The sequence below is a fragment of the Prionailurus viverrinus genome, unplaced genomic scaffold (assembly GCF_022837055.1).
Source record: "Prionailurus viverrinus isolate Anna unplaced genomic scaffold, UM_Priviv_1.0 scaffold_45, whole genome shotgun sequence".
In the NCBI taxonomy this organism is placed as follows: Eukaryota; Metazoa; Chordata; class Mammalia; order Carnivora; family Felidae; genus Prionailurus; species Prionailurus viverrinus.
Window position 1 is genome coordinate 213,536 of NW_025927610.1, and position 22,567 is coordinate 236,102.

The following is a 22,567-nucleotide window of genomic DNA, read 5'->3' on the forward strand; positions in this document are numbered from 1 at the left end:
GGCAGAAGCCCCCCCTCTTGTAAGCGGAGAAGAATGATGTTTGGCCAGCATTTCTAAGACGCACTTTGTCCTCGAACCGACAGCGGGACGGCTGATGCCCGCCTTCCGTCTGAGGCTGGACCCCTTCATGCTTTGGGAGGCTACCCGGCGAGCGAGCTCATCAGCTTGGCCGTGGGGCCCCCGGCAGGCACAGCCCAGGGGCGGGAGGCCCGCTGCGTCCTGCGCCCACCATGGGCACCTGTGTGTTGCCCTCCCCGTGGCCTCCGTGGCCGTGGAGTGAGGTCGTAGCAGCCACATTGTGGACTTGCCACGTTGTGGATGCTGACCATCTACCAGGTAGCAGACCGAATGCGCCATCGTGTCAAGTGAGAACACAGACCCTGACTGTCTTCCCCTCACGTGACAGAGGGGGAAACTGAGGCCCGGAGAGGCTAGGACACGTGTCCTGGACCACGTTGCCGGCAAGGAGCCCTCCGCCTGCGGCCAGTGGCCGTGCCGTTGGCCGCTGTGCTTCGCGGACTTCCCATGTCTGCTTCTCTGCTCAGGCCTGAGCTGACTCACAAAGTCTCAGCCTTCCTCCTCCGCCAGCTCGGCACCTGCCCGGGGTGGGGTGAGACAGGCGGCAGGGCCTCTGTGGTGGTGGGAGGCAGAAGGGAGAAGACAGCCCTTCCCGCCACGGGTCTGGTGTGGCGCCTGTGAGGGTTTACAGGAACCGTCTGCGTTAGGCTTCCCGTGACGTCCGTAGGAGTGCGGACCAGCCCCCCGTGTCCCCGAGGTATTCTCCACGCACCGGCCTGCCCCTGGGTCATCTCACATGGCTGCTGTTTCTAGGCAGCGGACCAAAGACTTTCCCACATACCAGTTTTGGGGACCTCAACAAACAGGGTTGGCCCTCCCTGCAGGGAGCCAGGCTGTGTCTGAGGTGACGTGCATGCAGCCTCGCGTGGTCGCCAGAACCCATGACCAAGGGGTTCTGGGCGGGGACCTCAACCCACTGGGTGGGCCCTTGCCTGGTCCAGGGCCTGGGGCTTGGGGATGGGGTGCTCCAATGGGAGAGCCAGGGGGCACGGGAGGGTGGTGGGGGTGCCGCTCGGTGGAGAAGGCAGGTGAGTGAGTGGGACTCACAGACTGAGTAGGAGAGTGAGTCAGTGCAGGGGTGAGCTGGTGAGTGAGTGAGTGAGTGAGTGAGGGAATGAATGAATGAATAAGTGTGAGTGAATGAATGAAGGAGGGAGGATATGAGTCAGTGAGTGAGTGAATGAGGGAGGGAGGGGTGAATGAAGGAGGGAGGGAGGGAGAGCGTGAATGAGCTGGCTTGTAAGGCTAAAATCCCAGCTGCCCGGCTGAGGGCCCGAGGACCTGTCGGTGCCCCTGGAAAAGGGAACAGCGTCACTTTACTCAGAAAAGACAGAGAAATGTTGGGCAGGAGACCTTGGTCCTCCGAGCTCACAAGTGGTCTGTGCACAAAAGCCTAAAGCAAACCTCACCTTGAAATAGTATTTAGGGGCAGAGTGACGGATGCTGGAGCCTATGGTTTGCAACATCAGTGGACTGCAGGGGACGCCCCGCTGGCTTGTGCCACGGAGCCTCTGTGGGGTGCATGGCCCTCAGACCCTCTGTGGACTCTCCCTGTGCACCTGGGGACCCCTGGACCCTGGAGCTGGGAGGCAGGCTGGGAACTGGAAGGGACCAGCTTGGGGGGGGGGGGGCGTGGTGCTCACCAGTGCTGGGGAAGGGGCTGCCGGAGACCCAGTGCTCTCAGCTCGGTGGCCCAGAGGGGGCCACAGGGAAGGCAGCCTGCTGGGCGGAGTGGCCGCGGGGAGGGACTCCCTGTGCTGACTCTCACTTTGCTCACTGGGAAAGGTGAGTGGCCGCGGGAAGGGTCGTTCTGGCGGCTGGATTTTTAATAGTCGTATTGGCCCGACGTCTGTGCTCTAACGGCTAGAGTCAGCTCGTCGGGCCCCTGGCGAACCCTGGGTCCTGGCTCCCTCCCCAGGAGCAGGGGGAGGCCACAGAGCAAGCGTGGCCCCAGCCCACGGGGCCACATGGCTACCTGGGGTTCAGGGATTGACGCAGGCACCGTGAGAGGGGCTTGGGGTCCCCATTCCCAGCGCCAACCCCAGCCCGCTCTCTTCCAGGGCTGTGTCTGGGGTGGACACCGACCCCGACCTGGTCCACATGGAAACCCAGGACCTCGGAGGAGGTAAGTCGAGGCGGGGGTGGGGGGGAATGTGCCTGCACCAGGTGTGTGCCCTGCTCGGTTCCTCGGCTTGCCCTGCACAGCCGACCTCGAGATGTTATGATGTGGCGTAACTTTAAGTGTGCTTGTTTTCCAGCTGGGGATAAATTGAAGCCACGCGCTCTGCTCCAGTGGGAAAGTCTATTAAGAGGGTGATTGGTTCCGGCCTCTGAGCACTGAGTGTTTCCTGCTCACTCTGCGCGCCCCCTCTGGCGTTGCTGAGTGCTGAGGCCAGGTGGGGGCTTCCGATGGCGTCCCTGTTTAGTGGGGCAGGGGCCTGGCCGCCCGGCCCAGCCGGCTTCATGTCAGAGGGCGCCCCGGGGGCCTTGCATGCTCTGGGAACGGTCCTCTGTGCTCCTGAGGGAGGAGCACTGGCCGTAGAAGTATGGAAGATTCTAGAACCATGGGGTATTCTGGAACATCAGAGCCAAGAGGACCTTTATTCAACTCGTACTCGAGTCCCCTGTGGGTCAGGCCGGTGCTGACCCTGCTGGGGACACAGAGGTGAACAAGCCACGGCCCTGCCCTTTGCCCGGTTGGGGACAGCACAGAAGCTGTCCACGTTGCACCAGCCATGGGGCCCGAGCATCAAGGAGGGGAGGAGAGTGGAGGGGGCGCCGCCCCCGTGCCTGTCGCTGCTCCGACCACATTCCCCTGGGCGCTGGGGCCCTTGAGTCCCTCCTGCCCGGTTTCCCTTGGAGTGGGGACCTCACAGGTTCACGGGTAACAGGCGTGGGAGCTGGCGAGGGCCACGCAGTGGAGCTCCCTGGGTAGGACACACGGCAGGGAGTGGGGGCGGGGGGCAGATTCAGAGCCGGGCCACAGAGAGTCCCGGCTGAGAACAGAAGCACTGGTGTCCACTCCCAGCCCGCCATGTGCCAGCGGCATGACCCCGGGGACGTTCCCTCTCCTCCCGGCCCCTCGGTGTCCTCGTCTGTGAAATGGGTCAGTGCCCACGTGGGGCTCAGTGCGGGACGTCATGAGCGAGCGCTTGGTGGATGTGGATGGAAGCCGCCGCTGAGTCCCTTGACCTCTTCCGAACCCTCAGCTCTTTCCTGGATCGGGGTCAGGCTTCCCCAGAACAAAGCCCAGAGGGGTTCCCGGCTGCCCACATGCACAAGGTCACAGGCTCCCACCATGCTCCACCCCCAAATCCGAAAACACCCCGGGCCTCGCTTAGGGTGACACGGGGACTGACCCGCCACGGGGGTGGTTGTCTCTCAGGATAGCCCTGCCTGCAGCGGGGAGGAGGGACGGGCCAGCATCCCGACGAGGGGCACCATTGTCACGTGGAGATGATTTCCCACGACCTGCCCTCCCAGGGGAGAGGGAGAACCCTTGGCCCAGCAGCCACACCACTGGCTCCCCAGAACTGGTGTAGCACCTGAGTGGCGTCCCCCCCACTGAAGACCACGTGTGTCCCCGTGCCCCCACCTGACCCCTGGCACCCACGCCCCAGCCTCTGAGCCCCATTAGAGTCCAGTCTAGCCAAGCTCGGTGGCATGGCACCCGGACCTCCTGGTCCCTCCCAGAGTCGTCACCCACCCTGTCTGAACTAGGGGGTCACTCCCCAGGCTCGCCTTGCCAGCTGGCCCCGCCCCTACCAGGGGGTCACTCCCCAGGCTCACCTTGCCAGCTGGCCCCGTCCCTGCTGGCCCCGCCCCTACTGGGAGCACTTGACCACATTTCTCCATCTTGGGGTTCTTACTGTCCTTGGACCACCTTCCCTGCCGGCCACCTTCTCGGGGCCTGGGCTGCCGTCACAGCTCTGTGGGGACCGGGTGGGTCTGATTGATTCGTCTCTGTGTCCCCAGCGGATCTGCCGAGTGAATAAGCACATGGTCAAATGCCAGCGGCCAGGGCAGCTGCAGGGCCACTGTGAGTGAGTGGGTGTGCGAGTGGGTGAGTGGGTGAGGGTGTGACCCCGAGGACGGGGGTGTGAGCTGGGTGGTGACTTCGAGTCAGAACCGGGTGAGTGTTCCCACCGCGTGTCCAGCAGGCGAGTCCAGGACAGGAAATTCAGTGCCGCCCGCAGGGAGCGACCGGCCTGTTTGGCGGGGACGTGGACGGGATTCAGGAGCGGGTGGGCAGTGGCACAGCCGTGGCTGACTGTGGGTCCCCCGTGTGCCGCTGTCTCCCTGGGCCCCACTCTCGGAGGCTGGCATTAATCCTCCCCTCTGCTGGAGCAGAGCAACTATAACCCAGTTCACCCCGCTGCTGAGGGGTCTTCCTGGCCCCGAGCCCGGCCCCTCGGCCCTGTCCACGCTGTCCAGCCACCAGGGCCGTGGCAGGATGTGCCCCAAAGGCGCTGATGACCCGGAACGCCCTCGTGGGCTCCACTTTGGTGTCCGCGGTTAAACCCTGCTCCTGCCCCGCAAGTTGGAACAAAGAGCACCTCCGGCATAGGCTCGGGCCCCCCTGCACCACTTCACGGGACCCCCAAACCCTGGGAAAACAGGCTGCGGAATAAAAACAGCAGCCGCCTGGCAAAGTGCGCGTTCGGTTTTGCCTGACTGTAAGCGTTTGCGAAGGGAGGAAAGCGTTCGCCTGAGGTTAGGGGAAGAAAGGACACTTGAGTCCCACCCACACGCACCCCTGTTTAGGTAGGGGAGGCTCCGGGGGGCAGGAGGGGGCCGGTGCCGCGACGGGCGCTGTGGGTCAGAGGCTGTGTCTGACGCGTCCTTCGGCAAGAGTCTGGGAGCTTGAGGCTTCCTGCGCCGAGTGCTGGCTCTTATCTCCCGCAGGGTTTCGCTACGTCACCTGCCAGATCCACAACTGCTCCGACAAGACGCTGACGGCTTTGTTCCCAGGCCGCATTGACCACAGTTCTCTGACCGTGCAGGACGACTACATCTTCTTTAGGGTAAGGCTGCGGCTGGGCCTCTGCCAACGGGCAGCAGGTGGCATGGAGTGTCAGCCACGCTGGGGGAGATACAGTCGCTCGGACGGGAGGCGAGAAAATGGCTCTTTTCCTTCCAAGGCTACGGCATTCACCGCGTGCTGCTGGCACCCCCCCCACCAGGGCCCCACAAAGCCACAGCCTTGAGGCAGGGATGCTGCTCCCCGCCCCTCCCCGCCTCTGCCCATCAGAGCAACCTCCCACGGCTCGGGGGGGCCCCGAGCCCAAGCCCAGTTTGCTCCCGTTGGTTCCACTGACTTTGGGACTGATAGGGGCTGTCTGGGCATTGCCCGTACACGTGGGTTCTCAGGTCACGGTTGGGACCACCCTTAAGAACCATGTGGTCTGACCATTCAGAAACTCCAGTGAATAACCGATCATACCGCTTCTTGATTCCTTCTCCTGATGAGGAGCTCACTCCTTCAAAACCAGCCTGTCCCCCTCCTGGATAGCTCAGACCTTTAGAAAGTTCATTCTGGCACAAAGTGTTGGCTTTACTCTCATCTGGTAGCCCCTGTCCTGCCCCCTGGGACCCCACGAGATAAATGCCAAGGCTCCCTCCGCACTCAGCCTCCTCTTTGCCCTGTCTCGGGGACGTTTCATCACCGCAGCTGCCTCGTCCACACAAGGACACAGGGGCTTGCTGCGCACGAGCGTGTGGATAAATCTGATCTGTAAGGAGCGGGGCTCAACCAGGCCACATGGAAGGTGGGAGAAGAAGCAGTCCCCGCTCACCACAGTCGGGGCACCTGCTCATCCCTGGGGTTTGCTCTGCCTGAGCTCGGACGGGACTGCAGCTGGGGCTTGGTCTCCATTCCTCACGGTCACAGTGGCCTGGCCTGACCAGTGACCGGTGACACTGTCGATGTGGGACAGGGGCACACCCTGCCCCATGAGCACCGGGGGCCCCCAGCACCTGCTCAGGCCGTCAGGGGCCGCAGACGTCCATCCGCCTCCTGTCCTGTCCTGCTCTGGTTCCCATCTTTCTCCAAAGCTGCCCAGAAAAGCTGTCTTAACCCCCAACTTGGAGGTCACGGGGACACTGCTCCCCTGCAGACTGATCTTGGGCGGGTTTGAGCTAGTCCTGCCTCCCCTGCTCTACTCTCTTCCCTGCATTCTTGGTCCTCAGAGGACCCGGCAGGTGCCTGGTGGCCCCTCCCACCAGTCCTCACCACCGAGAAAGTATGTGATGAACCTGAAAGTCTGCTTCCTGGGTCCCCCCTGGAGGTGCTGAGCGGCTCTTGGTGCTGGTTCCTTTGCAGGGGACAGACAGGTGGGGGTCCGAACCTAATGGTGCCACGGCTGGCTTTGGGAAGAGCCATCATTCCACCTCTGAGCCTCTGCTTGCTGACCCATAAAATGGGCGTGACAGGTCCTGGCCGCCTGGAGGCCTGGGACGGACGCCAGCTGCGTTCACGTGGGGAGAGGGCCTGCTGGATGTGGCCAGTGACCCGCCATTTGGGGAAGAAACGCTGTGGCACCCGGGGGGCGGGGTCAGACTCCTGTATGAAGGATGAGGCCGTGTTTAGTGTGTTCTGTTCCCTGGGTTAAAAGTCACATTCACATCTCAGGGATACTGGCGGTTCTGCCCGCCCCACAAGCCCCCTCCCCCCGTTGGCCGGTGGATGAGGAAGGTCACCATGTTCGCAGGCCTCCTGCTTTCTGCACCGGGGCCCCAGAAGACCCCGCTGTGTTCACCACCAGCTCCTGGCAGAAATGGGCCTGGCCCGCCCTGGCTGGCTGAGCATCTGCCACAGGGCTCCCCAGTGAACCTGAACTTCTCGAGGCCAAGAGGGCCGCCAAGCCCGGCCCTGCCTTCTGCTCCATCGGGGGAGCTCAGCGGCTGGCAGACGGGGCTCTGAGAAGGGGCACCGACCTCTCTCAGCCACTCTCTCCAGAGTCCTCCCCCACCTGCTAAGCAGGTCTGTGTCTGGGCTGCTTGGCTCTTCTTTCTGAGGAAGCAGAGTGCTATCTCCTCCTCCAGGAAGTCTGCCTGGCCTCTCCCACCCCAGGGCACTCTCTCTCTGAGCTCCCAGGACCCCCACGCGTCCCCCATCCCAATACTCCCTGCTCTGGGGGCCCTGAGGGCCAGACCACCGCAGACCGCACAGTCTTGCCCTCGGGATAGAATTGTCTAGAGAAATCTCTTCATCCTTGTAGTCATGATGCTTTGCACATTGTGAGCCTGTTATAGTTTGTGGATTAGTAATAATAATTCCAGTAGCTCTTTGAGTCCTCCTGGGGCCTTGGGGCCGCCCCACATGCTTCCCAGATCCTGCTCCCCATGACTGCCCCATCGCGTAGTTTCTGATACTGTCCTCCTCATTTATAGCGGGGAAACCGAGGCTCAAAAAAACTCTCCCAAGGCCACCTGGTTTACAGATGGCGGGGCTGGCATTCGAGCCCGGCCAGTGACGCATGGTGGCCTATGCTCCTAAGCAGTGACCTGCATTGCCATGTACATACACCTGCACACACACACACGCACACACACACAACTCGTGCTCACTCAGGCATAGAAGACACCCCCCCACGTGCATGCACACGGTGAACACACCCGGGGGGGGTCACACGTTCACACTCACACGTGCATGGGGGCACACCCACAGGCACGCACATACGGTGAGACGTAGACGTCACCCATCGTCCCCCCGGCCACCGCCCTCTGCCCTCGTCCGGCGGCTGCCCCCCTGCCCCTCTCCACCCCCCCCCCACTCTTCTCCTTGCCCCATCCCCCAGAGAGCCTCTCCTTTCCTGGCTCTCCTGTCGTCTCCCACGGAAGACAACTCACTGTCTCTGTGCCTCGGTTTTCTCATCTTCGAGACGGAAACGAGCACAGTGTGCGGGCGGCCTCAGCGAGCGTTGCCTCCTGTTCCGCGGCTCATGCCTCGCGCTTCGCTGGTCGTCTTTCGTGGCTTGAGCTCGCCTCTGGCCAGTCTCGTCCTCCCCCCGGTGGCCCTCCGCGCACCCTCCCGAAGAGGAGTTCTGGGGCAGAGAACCCCTTCCACCTTCCGTCGCTCGGATATAGGGAAACGCGTGCTGGGAGAGCCTGGGGACAGAGGTTGGTTCTCACAGACGGAGGTGGAGAAGACGTCCCAGAGGGAGGACGTTTGGTGTCGGGCTTTGAGGGATGAGGACGAGTCTTTCCATCTCGCGCAGAGCAGGTGTGAGCCAAGTCACGGGGCGTTCTCGCCAGCTGACGCGCGATTTAGAGCGTCCCACTCGTCCGCTCGTGGCCCGGCTTGACTGCAACGGCTCCCTGGGTTTGTCTTCTTCCGTCCCGTTAGGCCACCGCAACAAACCGGACCAAATATTACGTCTCTTACCGTCGCAACGAGTTTGTCCTGATGAAGCTTCCAAAGTACGCGCTGCCACAGGTAAGAGGGGTCCCCCGCGCCCAGCCCCGTGGCCAGGTCCCGACCCGCGCTGCCCCGTCTGCCAGTGCGGCTGTGCCTCCTGCAGCCACTCTCCTTTTGCATGCTGTCCGCTGCGGCCTCACGTGCGCCCAGCTCCATCCGGTCTTAGGGCTTCTTCCGACCTCAGGGAGCTGAGGATCCCCCACACCCACCTCCTCCTTTCATCTGGGGTTTGCAGGCACGGGGCAGTTTCTGCTCTACTCACCCCTGCATTCCAGCCGCCTGGTATGCCTACGGGTGCTCAATTAACGCCACTTCCTTCCCCTTTGCTGGGCAGGCAGCGGGGGGTGGGGGTGGGGGCGGCCTAGACCCTGCCCCCCAGCCCTGCCTCAGGGCCAGACTCCACCGTGCCCCCCCCCCCCCCGCTGGTGGTATTCCCATCCCATTTCAAATCTCTGGTTGACATTCAGAGAGGCTCAGTAACCTGTCTGAGGTCACACAGCTAGTAAGAAACCGAAGCTGGTCTCAACCCAGGTCCCTGTGAGTCTGACACCAGCCTCATGCCACATCTCCCTCCAGAGGACATCGGATGGCCCGCTTCACAGACCTCTGTCCTCGGTGCTTATAATTCAGAGGCGCAGACTGGAGCAGCCGTTCTCCCACACGTATTTATTGAGCGTCAAGTATAAGCTGGGATCTGATGCCACAGCTGTGGAACAGATACCCCAGTTCCTGCTCTCGTGGGGTTTTCAGAGAGGAAACAGGCAAATGTCCAACATAGTTGCAGGCTGTGCTCTGCCCTGTGAGGGAGGGAGAGGCAGAGACAGAGGGTGAGGAAGTGGGGGGACTTCCCTGAGGGGACATTTCCTCTGAAGTCTAAAGGTCGTGGGAAAGCTGCACAGGTGGAGGGCTGGGCTTGTGCAAAGGCCCTGGGGCAGGAGGGAGCCTGGCTGTAAGGCAGAGGATGGTGAGGAGACGAGATGTTTGCTCTGGGGGCTGTGCATTGCTGTAAAGTCCTCCGCACCTGTGCTGTGCTGCGCGGGGCACCAGAACACCTCTCCTGAGCCATGAATGAGAAAAATACATGGGGTTTTTTTTAAGCTATAAGAAAACTTTTTCAAACTTCTTGATAAAAGAAAAGGGGGGAATGGAAAAGAAAAGAAAGAGCAAAAAGGAGCAAGTTGCATAGATTAACTCCAGGCTTGGCTGAGTCTGTAAATGAAAGGCTAATGGTTTCATTAAGGGCAGATGGGTTGGTCGGTGTCGTCCCTGGGGAGTGAGGGGGGCTTTTCAGCTTCTGAGGCTCTTCCTCCCTCCTCCCCCAGCAGCATCAGAAGCCTCCTGTGTCGTGGCCCTGTGCCCTGGAGTTGGGGAGGGGGACACCAGGCAAGGAGGGGTTAGGTGGATGCCCAGCCCCTCCCTGCTCCCCTGTGACACTGGGACTGTGGGCGGTTTCTGACCCTCTCCGGGGCCGGGGGTGGCTGGACCAGCAGCCAAGCCACGTCTGAAGGAGTTCTCAGCCTACGCCACAAGTCATGACCTCCGTGACCTTGAGCTCTGGCCGCGCCTCCTGGACCTCGGAGTCCTTGCCTGCCCGGGGAGGGGGTGGGGGTGATGAAGTGCGTGTTTCTCAAAGTCATCGGTGGGGTCCTCCTGTCCCCCCGCAGGACCTTAAAGGTAACATTACCCGCTAGCTTCCTTCTTCCCCATTTCTGTGGGAAAAGGGGGCCGTCGGAAAGAATCGCGAGGCTGTGATGGGAGACACGGCCCTCGCATCCCAAGTGGGCGGCAGAAATGCGACACGTACATGCCCCCGTGTGATCGGTTTCAAGGGGAGACCAGGCGCCCGTTCGCATCGTGGCTTTTGCACGGGCACGGGCTATGCTGTCTCGGGGCCGTGCCCGGGACCTGGTGACAGGTGGTTGAGGATGATGGGTGAACTGGGTTGCCCTCAGGGAGCACTCCCTGCCCCCCTGGCGCCCCGCGGGGTCAAGACCTCGTATCATCTTGGAGCACTTTGCCCAGACAGACAGCAGGCCTGTTTCCTCTTCACCAAATTCAGGGGCGCAGCCAGACCCTAGGGTTTCCCACCAACAATCTGTAGAACCGGCCAGTGGAATTTCCTAATCAGATTGTGTTGTTTCATGATGCATTTGTAGCTCCTGTCTGTTTCCTCCCGTCAAACCAAGTCTGTTTCTCCCCCCTTTAATTGCTGTAGAAACATCAGGAAGGCAATAGAAATTAGGGCAGAGAGGAGGCTCCCTCCCCGGCTACCCAGCCCCTGTGCCAGTCCCCCTTCCCCCGTCCCCGCCCCCCATCCCTGTCCCCCATCCCCATCCCGTCCGCCTGGCCCCTGTTTGGTTCTTCTTACAGTCCTTGGCCACATGCCCCAGTGACTTTCGCGTAGCTGAATCAGAGCAGGCATTCCGTGTACAGCCGACGTGATAACATGAAAATTTTCCCGGGATGGTGCCGGAGACCCACTGTCAGTGACTGCAGAACGGTCCGTGGAGGAGACCGTACCTCGTTTAGGCCACATTTCTGTGGTTGGGCCCTTGGTCGTTTCCAACAAGGCTGCAATGCTTACCTATTGTGCCTGCGGGTATGTCTTTATTTTCTCAAGTTCAAGTCTAAGAAGAACTTCTAGACAACGGATTTAAATATTTGTGCAGCTGGGCTGCTTCCTAAAAGGTTCCACCTTGCCACCGGCAAAGTCGGAATAGACCGGTTTCAACAGAGCTCGGCCAGATTTTTTGTGTCGTGTCCCTTCTTTCCACATTCCTTGTACTTTAAACGGCGTGACTTGTACCACGCGACTCTCCATTCACCTGCCTGCGAAACTACAAAAGGCGACCAGGCTTGATTAGGCGTGCCAGCGCCCTTTGCTTGAATTATTTACTTGTAATGATTAAAAAAAAAAAAATACCACCTTCCTTAACAGAAAAAATAAATAGACAAAGGCTGTAAACAGACAAGAGGAGAGAAATCCAAAAGACCATCAGTTATGTGCAGCCTTTCATAAGCATAAAACAAATGCAAATTTACTTCCAAGTGAAATAGCCTTTTATTTGTAATAACCTTTATAAAATAAAATGAAAGCATGAAGCGTAAGAACGAAGGCCACGGGGGCTGGGGGAGGGGCCGGAAGCGCCAGCCCTGCGTCTTCCCACTTGGGCGACGGTGGCTCCTGGGGCGTCTCGTGGTGCAGCTGTCTTGGAACTCTGGGGTCTGTTTGGAGGCTTGCAGCGTGCAGGCGACCGTGTGGATAGTGAATCCAGGCTCATTTCTGCAATTTTGGCTCTTCCGTGATAGCAGCCACCCCACCCCGCCTGCCACAGCCTCGTGGCAGGGCTCGCGTGAGCAGCGTGGACACTGGGAGCCAGGATGGCCATGGGGACCCCGTTCTCCCAATCCTGGGGGTCTGTGCTGGGAGTTGATGGCTGCTTCTCATCACGGAGGTGCAGCTTCCTGGCGGGAAGCCGTCACTGCAGCCAGCAGTGGGCCAGAGCCTGCTTCCAGCCCCCACCCTCTTCTGTGTCCCCTCTTGTCCCCTTTGGGAGCAGAGATTTAGGGACTACGACACTCACAAGCAACCATACGTCTGTTGGAGTTTAGAAAAGTCACCGTGCATGCCCCAGGGGAATGGCTCAGCCTCACAAAAGATCTGAGAAGAACTAAACTTTTTAGCTCCAACGGATCCCTGGTACAGAAACAGAAAACCAAACGCAAGGAAGGGAGAGAATCTGGTTTCAGAGTTAGCACACTATTAGTTTCCAGTGTCCAGTTTTCAACAACAACAAATTACAAGGCATAAAAACATACAATCCGATCAAAGGAGAAAGCGACAGAAGCTGTCCCTGACAATACCAGATGGCAAACCTACCAGACAAAGACTTTAATACAATTGTCCCAAAGACGCTCAAAGAGAGGGAAACCATGAAGCGGGTCAAGGAAACAATGTAAAAATGAGCAAAATAGAAATAACCAAGAAATAGAAAACATGAAAGGAACCAAAAATAAATTCTGTGGCTAGGAGGGACAACATTGGAAATGCAAAATTCACGAGGTGGCTTGGAGGGAGGTTTGAACAGACGGAAGGAAGACTCCCAGGTAGGACCGTTGACATTATGGAGTCTGAGGGACAGGGAGGAAGATGGGTTGAGGAAAGGCACACCAGTGGGACAGCAGCAAGTGACCAACGTATGTGTGTGGGTGTCCCAGAAGGACAGGGGACCGAGAGGGGGCAGGGAAGCCATTTAAAGAAACACTACAGGCATATATGCTGTTTCTACCTTCTGGCCTCCCCATTCCCTGTTTCCACGACAGTCTTGCCTCTTTGTCCCTCAAGGTAACAGGGGTATAACTCGTAGAGACTTCTCAGTATCCATTCTTCCCCTGAGCCTCTGCTTTAACAACCCCCCACTTTTAGCTGGTACATTGCTTCCCAGCACAAGACCACATTTCCCAGCTCCCCTTGCAGCGAACACGTGGTCACGTCTCTAATGTCTGGCCGCCACATACGGAAGTGGGGTTGCCGTGGGAGACTTCTCAGAGCCCGCCTCTAAAGGCAAGCCTCTGTCTCCCTCTTTCCTTCCTCCTTCCTGCTGCTCGCACGTCAGCATGATGGCCGCAACTCTGACCATCATCGTGAACCATGAGGACGAGGGCCATGTCGTGGGACAGCGGGATGATGACCCAGGAGGAGCCTCTGTCCCTGGTGACATGTTAGAACTTCCATACCAGACCGTGCACCTGCAGACTTTTTTACATGGGGGAGGAAGGAGCTGGCTTGTTTGAACCAACTTTTCTTTTCCAGTTTCTGTCACATGCAACCAAGCCTAATTCTACCCGGTAACAAATATTGGCGACTTTGGTATTTCCTTCCACGTCTCTCTCCAGGCCGTACAGATACAGAGACAGACACATCTACATGTATCTACAAATACGTCTACAGACATGTGTACATAGATCTGATTGTTTTTTGCGTCCTTTTTTTGAAAATGGAGTCAACACATGTCTCTCTGGCTTCTAACTTTTCTTTTCAGAGATAGAATAACATAAATCCAGATGTGAGCAAACACTGCATGTTTTTTTTTTTTTATCTCTTCTCTCTGGTCTTTTGTCATGGTCTCTAATCAGCAAAGATTTTTAAAAAATTTTTTTTTTCAACGTTTATTTATTTTTGGGACAGAGAGAGATAGAGCATGAACAGGGGAGGGGCAGAGAGAGAGGGAGACACAGAATCGGAAACAGGCTCCAGGCTCTGAGCCGTCAGCCCAGAGCCTGACGTGGGGCTCGAACTCACGGACCACGAGATCGTGACCTGGCTGAAGTCGGACGCTCAACCGACTGAGCCCCCCAGGCGCCCCAAAGTGAACATTTTTAAATGGTGGGATCAGGTCTCTCTAGGGACGGCATTGCTGGCAACTTCTGGCCACTTCCTACGTTGTTCTTTGTTTCCCAGATCATAGTAAGCGTTCCCCCAATGCGCTTACCCAGGTGTAGAGGAGACGAGGTTGGGATTAATGCCACAGCAGATGTCGGTCGCTTACCACGTGATCGCCACCGGCACTGCCTGAGCACGGCCCAGCAGCGCTGGCCCGTGGAACACCTTCCCCACTGGGGCGGCGGATTGTGCAAACCCCGTGGACACAGTGCAGCTCGGCCTGTGGCTGCGAGCCGACAGATAGGGGAAGGGAGGCAGGAGACGGGAGCAGCGGTCCACTTGCTCGTAGTGCCGGGTCCTGCGTGTGTCCGTCCCTGTGCCCCGCCACCCTACTGTCCCGTGTCATGGACGCTCCCTGCCTGGTGACGAAATTCTTGGTTCCAGTCATTTCCGCGTATTAGATTTCCGGTGTGGGCAAAGGGCCCCAGCTCATGCTGCCGGGGGCCTCCCGATGCTTCACAGCGCTGCCTCCCCTTTCTGCAAAGCCCCTTCTCGGGGGCTGCGCGGGGAGGGCAGGCAGGGGGCCATCAGCCCTGCGTCCGACCCCGGGCGGCCAGATCTTGTCTCTCACCGGAGGCGACGTCCCGTGGACGAACAGGGACTCCCCCGTTCTTAGAGAAACCAGCTTCCTCTGTCTATGCCGGCCCTGATAGCAGATGAGAAGGCGCAGAGAGAAGTGTACCCCCAAACTGGGCGGGGGCGGAGGGGTCGGCCTCGCCTCTGCAGGAGCTGGCTGGCCTCACCCGGCCCTTTTCACGGGGCTCCCATGCAGGACTGGGCGCTGGCCGGGAGAGAACAGAAAAGCTGAGCCAAGGGTGGCCCTGGGCCCCTTTTTCTTCCTTCTTACGTCAGTGGGTTTTGTTTTGCTTCTGAATTGTAATACCTGGAGCTGAGCCTCCAGAGGACTGGGGAGTGACTTAACCCAGTCCTCCCACCGCGGGGGGAGTGTTCCCGAGGGCAGAGCCCGCCCGCGGCTCCCCGCTGAGCCCGAGTGCCTGGACCAGCACCTTATGGTCCTTATGAACGGCGCCTTATGAACATGTGCTGAGTGAAGGAACCGACGGATGACTGGTCCGACCCTCAGGATGGGTCTGGGGGAGGGGAAGCCCATCCCCTGCCTCGCAGAGGTGACCCCTCGGGGTGCTTCCTGACGTCTGGGGGTGCACGGCATGCATGGCGGGGAGAGACGGGCAGATAGCCCCCTGTGAGCATCCCTCCCACGAGCCAGTCCGGAGGGCTGGAACGTCACCCCCAATTGCAGGTGGGAAGACAGAGACCCGGGGGCGGACCAAGGTCACAGAGCTGAGGGCAGCAGCAGGTTGGAGGCCTAGGTCGGCATGGCTCCCAGAGAGCCATGCCCGGCACCCCAGGCCTGCCCGGTCCCTCAGGCTCACTCCCCCACACCCACCTCCCCTCTGCACCGCTGACCTGCGCTCTCCCCCGCCGCGTCCCCAGGATCTGCAGATCATCAGCACGGACGAGAGCCAGGTGTTTGTGGCCGTGCAGGAGTGGCACCAGACGGACACCTACAACCTGTACCAGTCGGACACGCGCGGCGTGCACTACTCGCTCGTCCTGGAGGACGTGCGCAGCTCCCGGCAGGCCGAGGACAGCGTGCTCATCGACATCCTCGAGGTGGGCTCCAGGGCGGAACCCGGGGACGCCGGGTGTTAGTTGTCACCCCATCCTCGTTCCCTCCCCTCCCCTCCCCTCCCCTCCCCTCCCCTCCCCTCGCCTCCTCTCCCCTACTCTTCCCTCCCCTCCCCTCCCCTCCCCTCCCCTCCCCTCCTCTCTCCTCCACTCCTCCTCTACTCCCCTCCCCTCCTCTCCCCTCCCCTCCCCTTCTCTTCCCTCCCCTCCCCTCTTTTCCCTCCCCTCCCCTCCCCTCCCGTCTCCTCCACTCTTCTTCCCTCCTCTCCCCTACCTTCCCCTCCAACTCCCATCCTTCCTCTCCTCTCCACTTCCCTCCCCTCCTCTCCCCTCCCCTTCTCTCCCCCCTGTCCTCTCCACTTCTCTCCCCTTCCCTCCCCTCCCCTTCCCTCCCCTCCCCTTCCCTCCTCTCCCCTTCCCTCCCCTCCCCTTCCCTCCTCTCCCCTTCCCTCCCCTCCCATTCCCTCCCCTCCCCTCCCCTCCACTCCGCCCCCCTCCCCCTCTCTTGTCTCCTCCCCTCCCCTCCTCTCATCTCCCCTCCTCTCCCCTCCCCTCTCTTCCTCTCCCCTCCCCCTCCCCTCTCCCCTCCCCTCCCTCCCCTCATCTCCCCTCCCCTCTTTTTCCCTCCTACTCCCACCCCTTCACTAATGCTCTATCTCAGGTCTGCAGATATATCTGCAAAGTGTAAAGCACCAGATATGTGAGGCTTCGCAGGCCAGGAAGATGCTACGTAGGTGCGTTTAGAGCAGGAGACAGACTTACTCTTTCTGATGAAATTACAAATCCAAAAATGGGGTATGACTTCCTTGTAATACAGGTCTACTAACAGAGAAGAAGGATGCTTTGGGGAGGGATATTTTGCTGATTGGGGAACAGCGTTCGCGGTTCTCATCGCGGACGCAATCGCAGGCCGCTGTCTGTAAAGCCATTCCCGGAGTGTGCCCATGCAGGGCGGGGTTTGGCCTGAGGGACAGATCCTGGGACGCCTCCTCCCTCTCAGCCCCCGAGCGTCCCCGCCTCCCTGCCTCTCCCCCTGTGCACTCCCTGGGGTCTCTCCTCAGCTGTCTCCCCCTGCACTTGCTGTCCCCTGACACCGAGGCCGATCGGAGGCTCTGAGCGGGGGCTCCTGGCTCCCACGCGGGGGGCCTCAACCCTGCACTATCTCATTCTGTGCCTGGATGCCCCAGACATCAGTCACGCTGTTCCCCGCCTGGACGGCCTCTCACGGCCGGTCCCCTCCTCTGCTCTAGTCCACACCGGAGCTGGGCAGGGGGCCACTCAGCCCATTTCCAGGTCAGGAGCCCGAAGCTCAGAGAAGGTCAACGACCTGCCCGCACAGACCCGGGAATCAGCAAGGAATCCGGAACCAGCCCGGGCCTGTCCACCCCACGCTTGGCCCCAAACTCCTGGCTAGCACGCCCTTGCTCCGTCTTTCACCTTCTCGCTCTCCCTCCTTTCCTTGCCCTCGGGGAGCCCCCGCCCGTGAGAAAGTGCCCCAATTACAGTAACTGCTGGACGGTGGGCCTGCCAGGCCTGCAGGGCTGAGGGCGTCCCCGCTGCGAGCCAGCGAGCCAGCGGGAGCCTGGGGCGGGCAGTGGGGTTTCTCGGCCTGGGAAGCGGCCTCCCAGAGAGACCCAAGGCTCAGCATTCACCTCTGAGCTGTTAGCAAGCAGCATGGGACCATTTTCCCCGAGAAAGTAATGACTGTAATCATTCGTCAGGGTTCACATCCCCGCTAGAGGACTCAGAGGAACACAGCCCAGGCCCACTGCCATTTGCTAGAAGCTACTTGCAGGAGCCCCCCCCCCCAGGCCCCTCCCCTGCAGAGCCTCCGGGGAGGCCGCTGGGCTCCCCCCAGACCCGGTTCTGCAAGGCATCTTCACAGCTGCTGCACATCCCAGCCGGCTGGGGGAGACAGCACGAGTGACAGTGGCAGGGGGAGGGCGACCAGGGCCAGGGGGCCACAGACAGGGGCACGCTCCACGGCCTGTCCCGTCCCAAGGTGTCTCTGTGCTGGGCTAGGAACGGGGGATCCCAGGCTTGTCCCTGTCCCTGAAGAGCCCTGCCCATAGTTGGGGGGGCAGCCATTTGTAGCGGGCTGAATGGGGACCCCAAAACTATATGGCCATGTCAGTCCCCGGAACGTGTGACCGAGACCCCATCTAGAAAAGGCGTCTTTGCGGCTGTCATTGAGTGAAGGCCCTTGAGACGAGACCACACTGGATTGTCCAGCTGGGCCCCAGATCCGGTGACGAATGTCCTTTGGGGACAGAAGAGGAGATACGGGCCCAGAGAGGCGACAACGTGAAGACAGGGAAGAGGTTGAAGAGATGTGGACACAAGCCCGGGGCACCGGGAGCCACCAGAAGCTGGAAGGGACAAGGGAGGGTCCTCCCCTGGAGGCTCTGGAGGGAGCACAACCCCTCCCACACCTCGGTTTTGGGCTTCCGGCTTCCAGACAGTGGGGGAACAGATTTCTGTTAGGTTAAGCCCCCCTGTTTGTGGTGGGTCCTTACAGCCACCCCAGGAGTGAGTCGTTCCCGGAAGAGGGCGCAGGTGTGGACACGTCGCTTTTGGGAGCCGGTGCTGGTCTGCTCGGACCCAGCCTGGGGCGGGCCCGGCCCGGCCCTGCCATCTGCCGTCTCGGGGACGTGAGGTTTCCGTGCTGTTTACTGCTGGGCATTCTCGTGGAGACCAGCGGATAGGACAGAGAGATTCCAGAATGAAGCAAGCCAGTGCTGGCCAGGTCCGCGTGCGATCTGCCCTCAGGGTGTTGGGGGAGGCCTCTGCACGCAGCACTGGGCCTCCGGGAGGCAGAGAGCCGGCACCGTGTGTGGGAGAAGGGGCTGTGGTCCGCACGCCCTGGGCCCCCGCTGCAGGAGGGCCGGCCCCGAAGTTTCGTCTGTGGAACGAGGGCCGGACACCCGTCCCGCCACGAGCAGCAGACGCGCAAGGCACAGGGGCAGTTAAGGTTGGTGGGGCTGCGATCACAAGGGTCCCCAAAAAGGGGGCATGGAAGAGGAGGGTCAGAGAGACCCGTGTGATCATGGGCGCAGGCCGCAGGGACGCCGCACCGCCAGCTCTGGAGGCGGAGAGCAGGGACGTCCGGAAGCGGGAAAAGCCCGGACACGATTCTCGATTCTCACCCGGAGCCTCCGGGAGGAGCCAGCCCGGCCACACCGCCACCTTGACGTTAGCCCAGGGAGACGCGTGTAGGACTTCCGACCTCCACAACCGAGACCTGATGAAGTTATTTCGAGCCCCTCAGCCTGTGTCGCTCTGTCACAGCAGGGGCGGGAGGTGCATCTGCCACTCGCTCGTCTGTCGTTCCTCCTGTGTCCTCCCCACGCGTGGGGCACCTGGCGGGCCTGTGCGCTGGGGTGGGGGAGCGCCGACCCTGGGGATTGTGGGGGGTTCACACCGAGCTCCCGCCACAGACAAGACGCGCACTAACTGTGTGTCGTGACTGCAACATAAGTGTATTCCTCGGCCTCCCCGAGGCTCCGTTTTCTCAGGCTTGCCTTGAGAAAGACGGATGTCCTGCACACGTATGGGCAGAAACAGCCCCAGGCACACGGGAGGCTCCGAGGAACCTCGCAGGGCTGGGGTGTGGGGGTCTCTATAGCCATGGGCCGAGACCCCGTGTGCAAGGAACTTTTGGGGAGAGGCCGTCTCTGTGTGGCCAGGAGGCTGACTGTAGGCGATTACTGATATTTGACCTTCCTTATGGGCCAAATCAGTAGCTGACTGTTGGGTGTATCTGGGCCAGTGCATGGGCTCTCTGGAGACTCTCAGAAAGGGGACAAGGGGACTGGAGCCCCTGGCCGGGGTGGGAGGGCTGAGCACAGACCCCCGTCCTCACTCCCTGGCATTTCCGTGTGGGGCTGAGCAGAGGGAGGCCGGGGGAATGCCCACAGCAGGGGCATTGGCCCAGGCCCTGCGGGTCCAGTGGGAGAGAGGCAGGGGCTCCGAATCAGGAGCTCTGGGGTGGAGATGGGGTGACAGTAACACACAGGCATGGTAGGACCCAAGCTCTGCTCACTGTCTGATGGCTGGTGTCCGGGGCTGGGAAGCAGCCAGGCTTTGGGGTCGGACAGAACTGGCTTCCGGTCGAAGCTCGGGCCACGAAGCTGGGCCCCCCTCACCTCCGGAGCGTGCCCGGTCAGCCTCAGCTCTGGGTGAGAAGTGAGGCCCCGCGGGCAGAGCTCTCGGCGAGAGGCTGGGTCATGGTGGACGCTCTGTTGTCAGAGGGCTCCGGGCAGGTGTTCATGACTTTTCTCGTTTTGCTGTCCCAGGTCCGAGGGGTGAAAGGAGTCTTCCTGGCAAACCAAAAAACCAATGGGAAGGTGGTGACACTTATAACCTACAACAAGGGCCGCGACTGGGACCGCTTGAGGCCACCCAGCACGGACATGAACGGAAAACCAACCAACTGTGAGCCTGTGAGTCCCCCTCCCGTCCCACACCCTCCCCGGGGTGGGCACAAGTCGTCTCTGAAGGGGCCCTGGGCGTCCCGGGGAGGACCCCGTCTGAGAGACGGGAACCACGGGCTTCTCTGGGCGTCACGGAGAGGGGCCAGGGGAGCCCCTTGCTTTACTGGAGGCTTAGCTGGAGGTCGGAGAGGGAAGATGCATCAGTCAGCACTTAGTGCCACACGGCTGCGTAACAAGCGGCCAGCGACAATCCTGCATTCTTCAGCTCCGGGCTGGGCTCAGCCACGTGCTCTGTGCACCTTGGCAGGGCCCCCTCACAAATGTGGGGGTTGGTTGATTTCAGGGTTGGTCTGCTCCCTGTATCTGGCCTCCTCCTCCCGGGACCGGCCCCGGCACACTCTCATGGCCGTGGCCGAGGTGCAGGAAAGTGAGCAGACACCTGCTGAGTAGACAGGCTGGCACGTAGGACCAGGGAGCGCACCCCCGGTGGGGGTGGGCCGGGGCCACCGCCCAGATGTCGTGAGCTCCAGGCCGGTCCTGCTATCCCAGGGGTGCCCGTCCCGTGAATACCAGCGGAGGCTGTCCCGCTTGGCCACCGGGAGATGCGGGCAGCACACAGGCCCGTGTCTGTGAGGCTGAAGAGATGGTGTGCTACGGGGGCCTGGCCTGAGAGACGGGCTGCTCGGCACCCGGCAGACTTGCCTCTCCTCGCTCCCTGGGGAGCTCACCACCGCCACCAGCACCCGGGCCTTCCCCAGCGGGGGAGTGCAGGGTGGTCTGGAGTTAGAGCAGCACAGGGCTGCAGCCTCCGGCCAGGTGCCTCTGTCAGTCGGTGCCTCTGTTGAAAAAGGAAACAAGATGATAAAAATCGGTGCCTGGGCCTCGTGGGGAGGACGAGAGAGAACAATGCATGGTCTCTGATGGGGAGCAGGCTGGAGAGGCAGAGCACATCCCATCCTTTCGGACTGCCCCCCTTCCCACGCCGTCCTGTAGCCTGGAATGCCTTCTTCCTTTTCTTCGTCCAGCAAGCCCTATTGACACTTGAAAACCCTGCCCGGATACTCCCTCCACTGAGAAGCCTCCACTGGGCATACTTGCTCCTCTGTCTTCCCCTGGCCCTGACTGTAGGTCCTTTGCAGGTAGGGACTGCGCTCTGGGGGTGCCCGAGACCTTCTGTAGCTCTGTCCTCTCTGCACAGAAAGAATGACAGTGTCTATTTTATAAGGATATTCTTTCAACAAAGATACACGAGTACCTACTATGTGTAAGGTGCATTTCTGGGTGTTTGATGATTATTCTTTTTTAAAGAGAGAGAGAGAGCATAAGCAGGGGAGAGGAGCAGAGGCACAGAGAGAGAGAAAGATGGAGAAAGAGAGAAGGAATCTTAAGAAGGCTCCGTATTCAGCACAGAGCCCCCAGCACTGCGGGGCTCTATCCCATGACCCTGGGATCATGACCTGAGCTGAAATCAACAGTCAGACGCTCAAACCGACTGAGCCACCCTGGCGCCCCTGTTCTGTTTAGAAGACAGAACACCCCAAACACATCCTGTCCAGATCTCTGCAGGGCCTCTGAATATGGTAGGCCCCCGCCCCACCGGCCACCGTGTGGACACAGCCCAGGCAGAATCGGTTCCTTCCTCTACCTGGGGACACTGACTCCCGAGGTCCCCCGGGGCAGCAGCTTCAGCCTGGCGGGGACGTCCCGTGAGCCCAGGCCTGGGCTGCCCTTCACCTCCTGCGCTCAGCCCCCGACGACGCCCTCCCCGCTGGCACAGGAGCAGAATAGCCCCTGGGACCCGTGTGGAAGATGCATTCCCTGCCGCTTGTGCAAACCCTTCTGAGACAGGATTGCCGTGAAGGGCTCATTTCTGTGTTGTCATCATCAGCACAGTTAAGCCATATTAATCCGTCAAAGCAAGTTTTTGCCAAGAATAGAGTCTTGTCTGCGGCTGCGCAGCATGGCCAGGAGATCACCTTCATGAGATGTGTGAACAGAGGGATGAGGAACAGCCATAACCGTATCACCCAGAAATAGCAGTAATCGGGCATTTTCCCTGACAATCTTAGCGTAGATGCCGTGAAAGAGTCATCATACGGACCCTGACACATGTCTGATTTGTCCTAACTCTGGGTCACTAGCCCTCCCCCCCCCCGCCCCGGGGCCATCCCAGGGCTCCGCGGGGAAGGATTCCCTGCCGGGACGGGGACGCCTTACGCAGAGGGATGGCACGATCAGATCTGTTTCCAGAGAACGTCTATTTGGAGGAGTTTTGAATCTGTTCACACCTTAATTCAGAATGAAAGCCCAGTAGGTTTGCAGCCCTTCTCAGACCTGGGGCTGAGTCACGAAAGGCGCTGAGGATGGGGAGCCGGGGGTCCCCATGGGCCTCCCTGCGTGGCCCGCCTCACACCCACCCAAGCCCCCGCGGGCACCCGGGCCCACCTCCCCCAGGACGGGACATTCAGCAGAACGGGACTCCTGTGACACCAGCCTCCCCTTGGAGTCTCCCGCACCTGCCAGCATCCTGTGGGCCACAGCTGA

At 60.5% G+C, this 22,567-nt stretch overlaps 1 protein-coding gene across 1 annotated transcript in view; it reads left to right on the top strand.

The window, feature by feature from the left end:
- The window catches only part of SORCS2 (sortilin related VPS10 domain containing receptor 2), a 271,676-nt gene that overhangs the window by 197,585 nt on the left and 51,524 nt on the right, over nucleotides 1–22,567 (top strand). Inside the window, exons 5-9 of the mRNA XM_047847261.1 lie at nucleotides 2,139–2,203; nucleotides 4,984–5,102; nucleotides 8,426–8,515; nucleotides 15,396–15,575; nucleotides 19,886–20,032. Coding sequence (XP_047703217.1) covers nucleotides 2,139–2,203; nucleotides 4,984–5,102; nucleotides 8,426–8,515; nucleotides 15,396–15,575; nucleotides 19,886–20,032 — 601 coding nt within the window. The remainder of the gene's footprint in view (nucleotides 1–2,138; nucleotides 2,204–4,983; nucleotides 5,103–8,425; nucleotides 8,516–15,395; nucleotides 15,576–19,885; nucleotides 20,033–22,567) is intronic.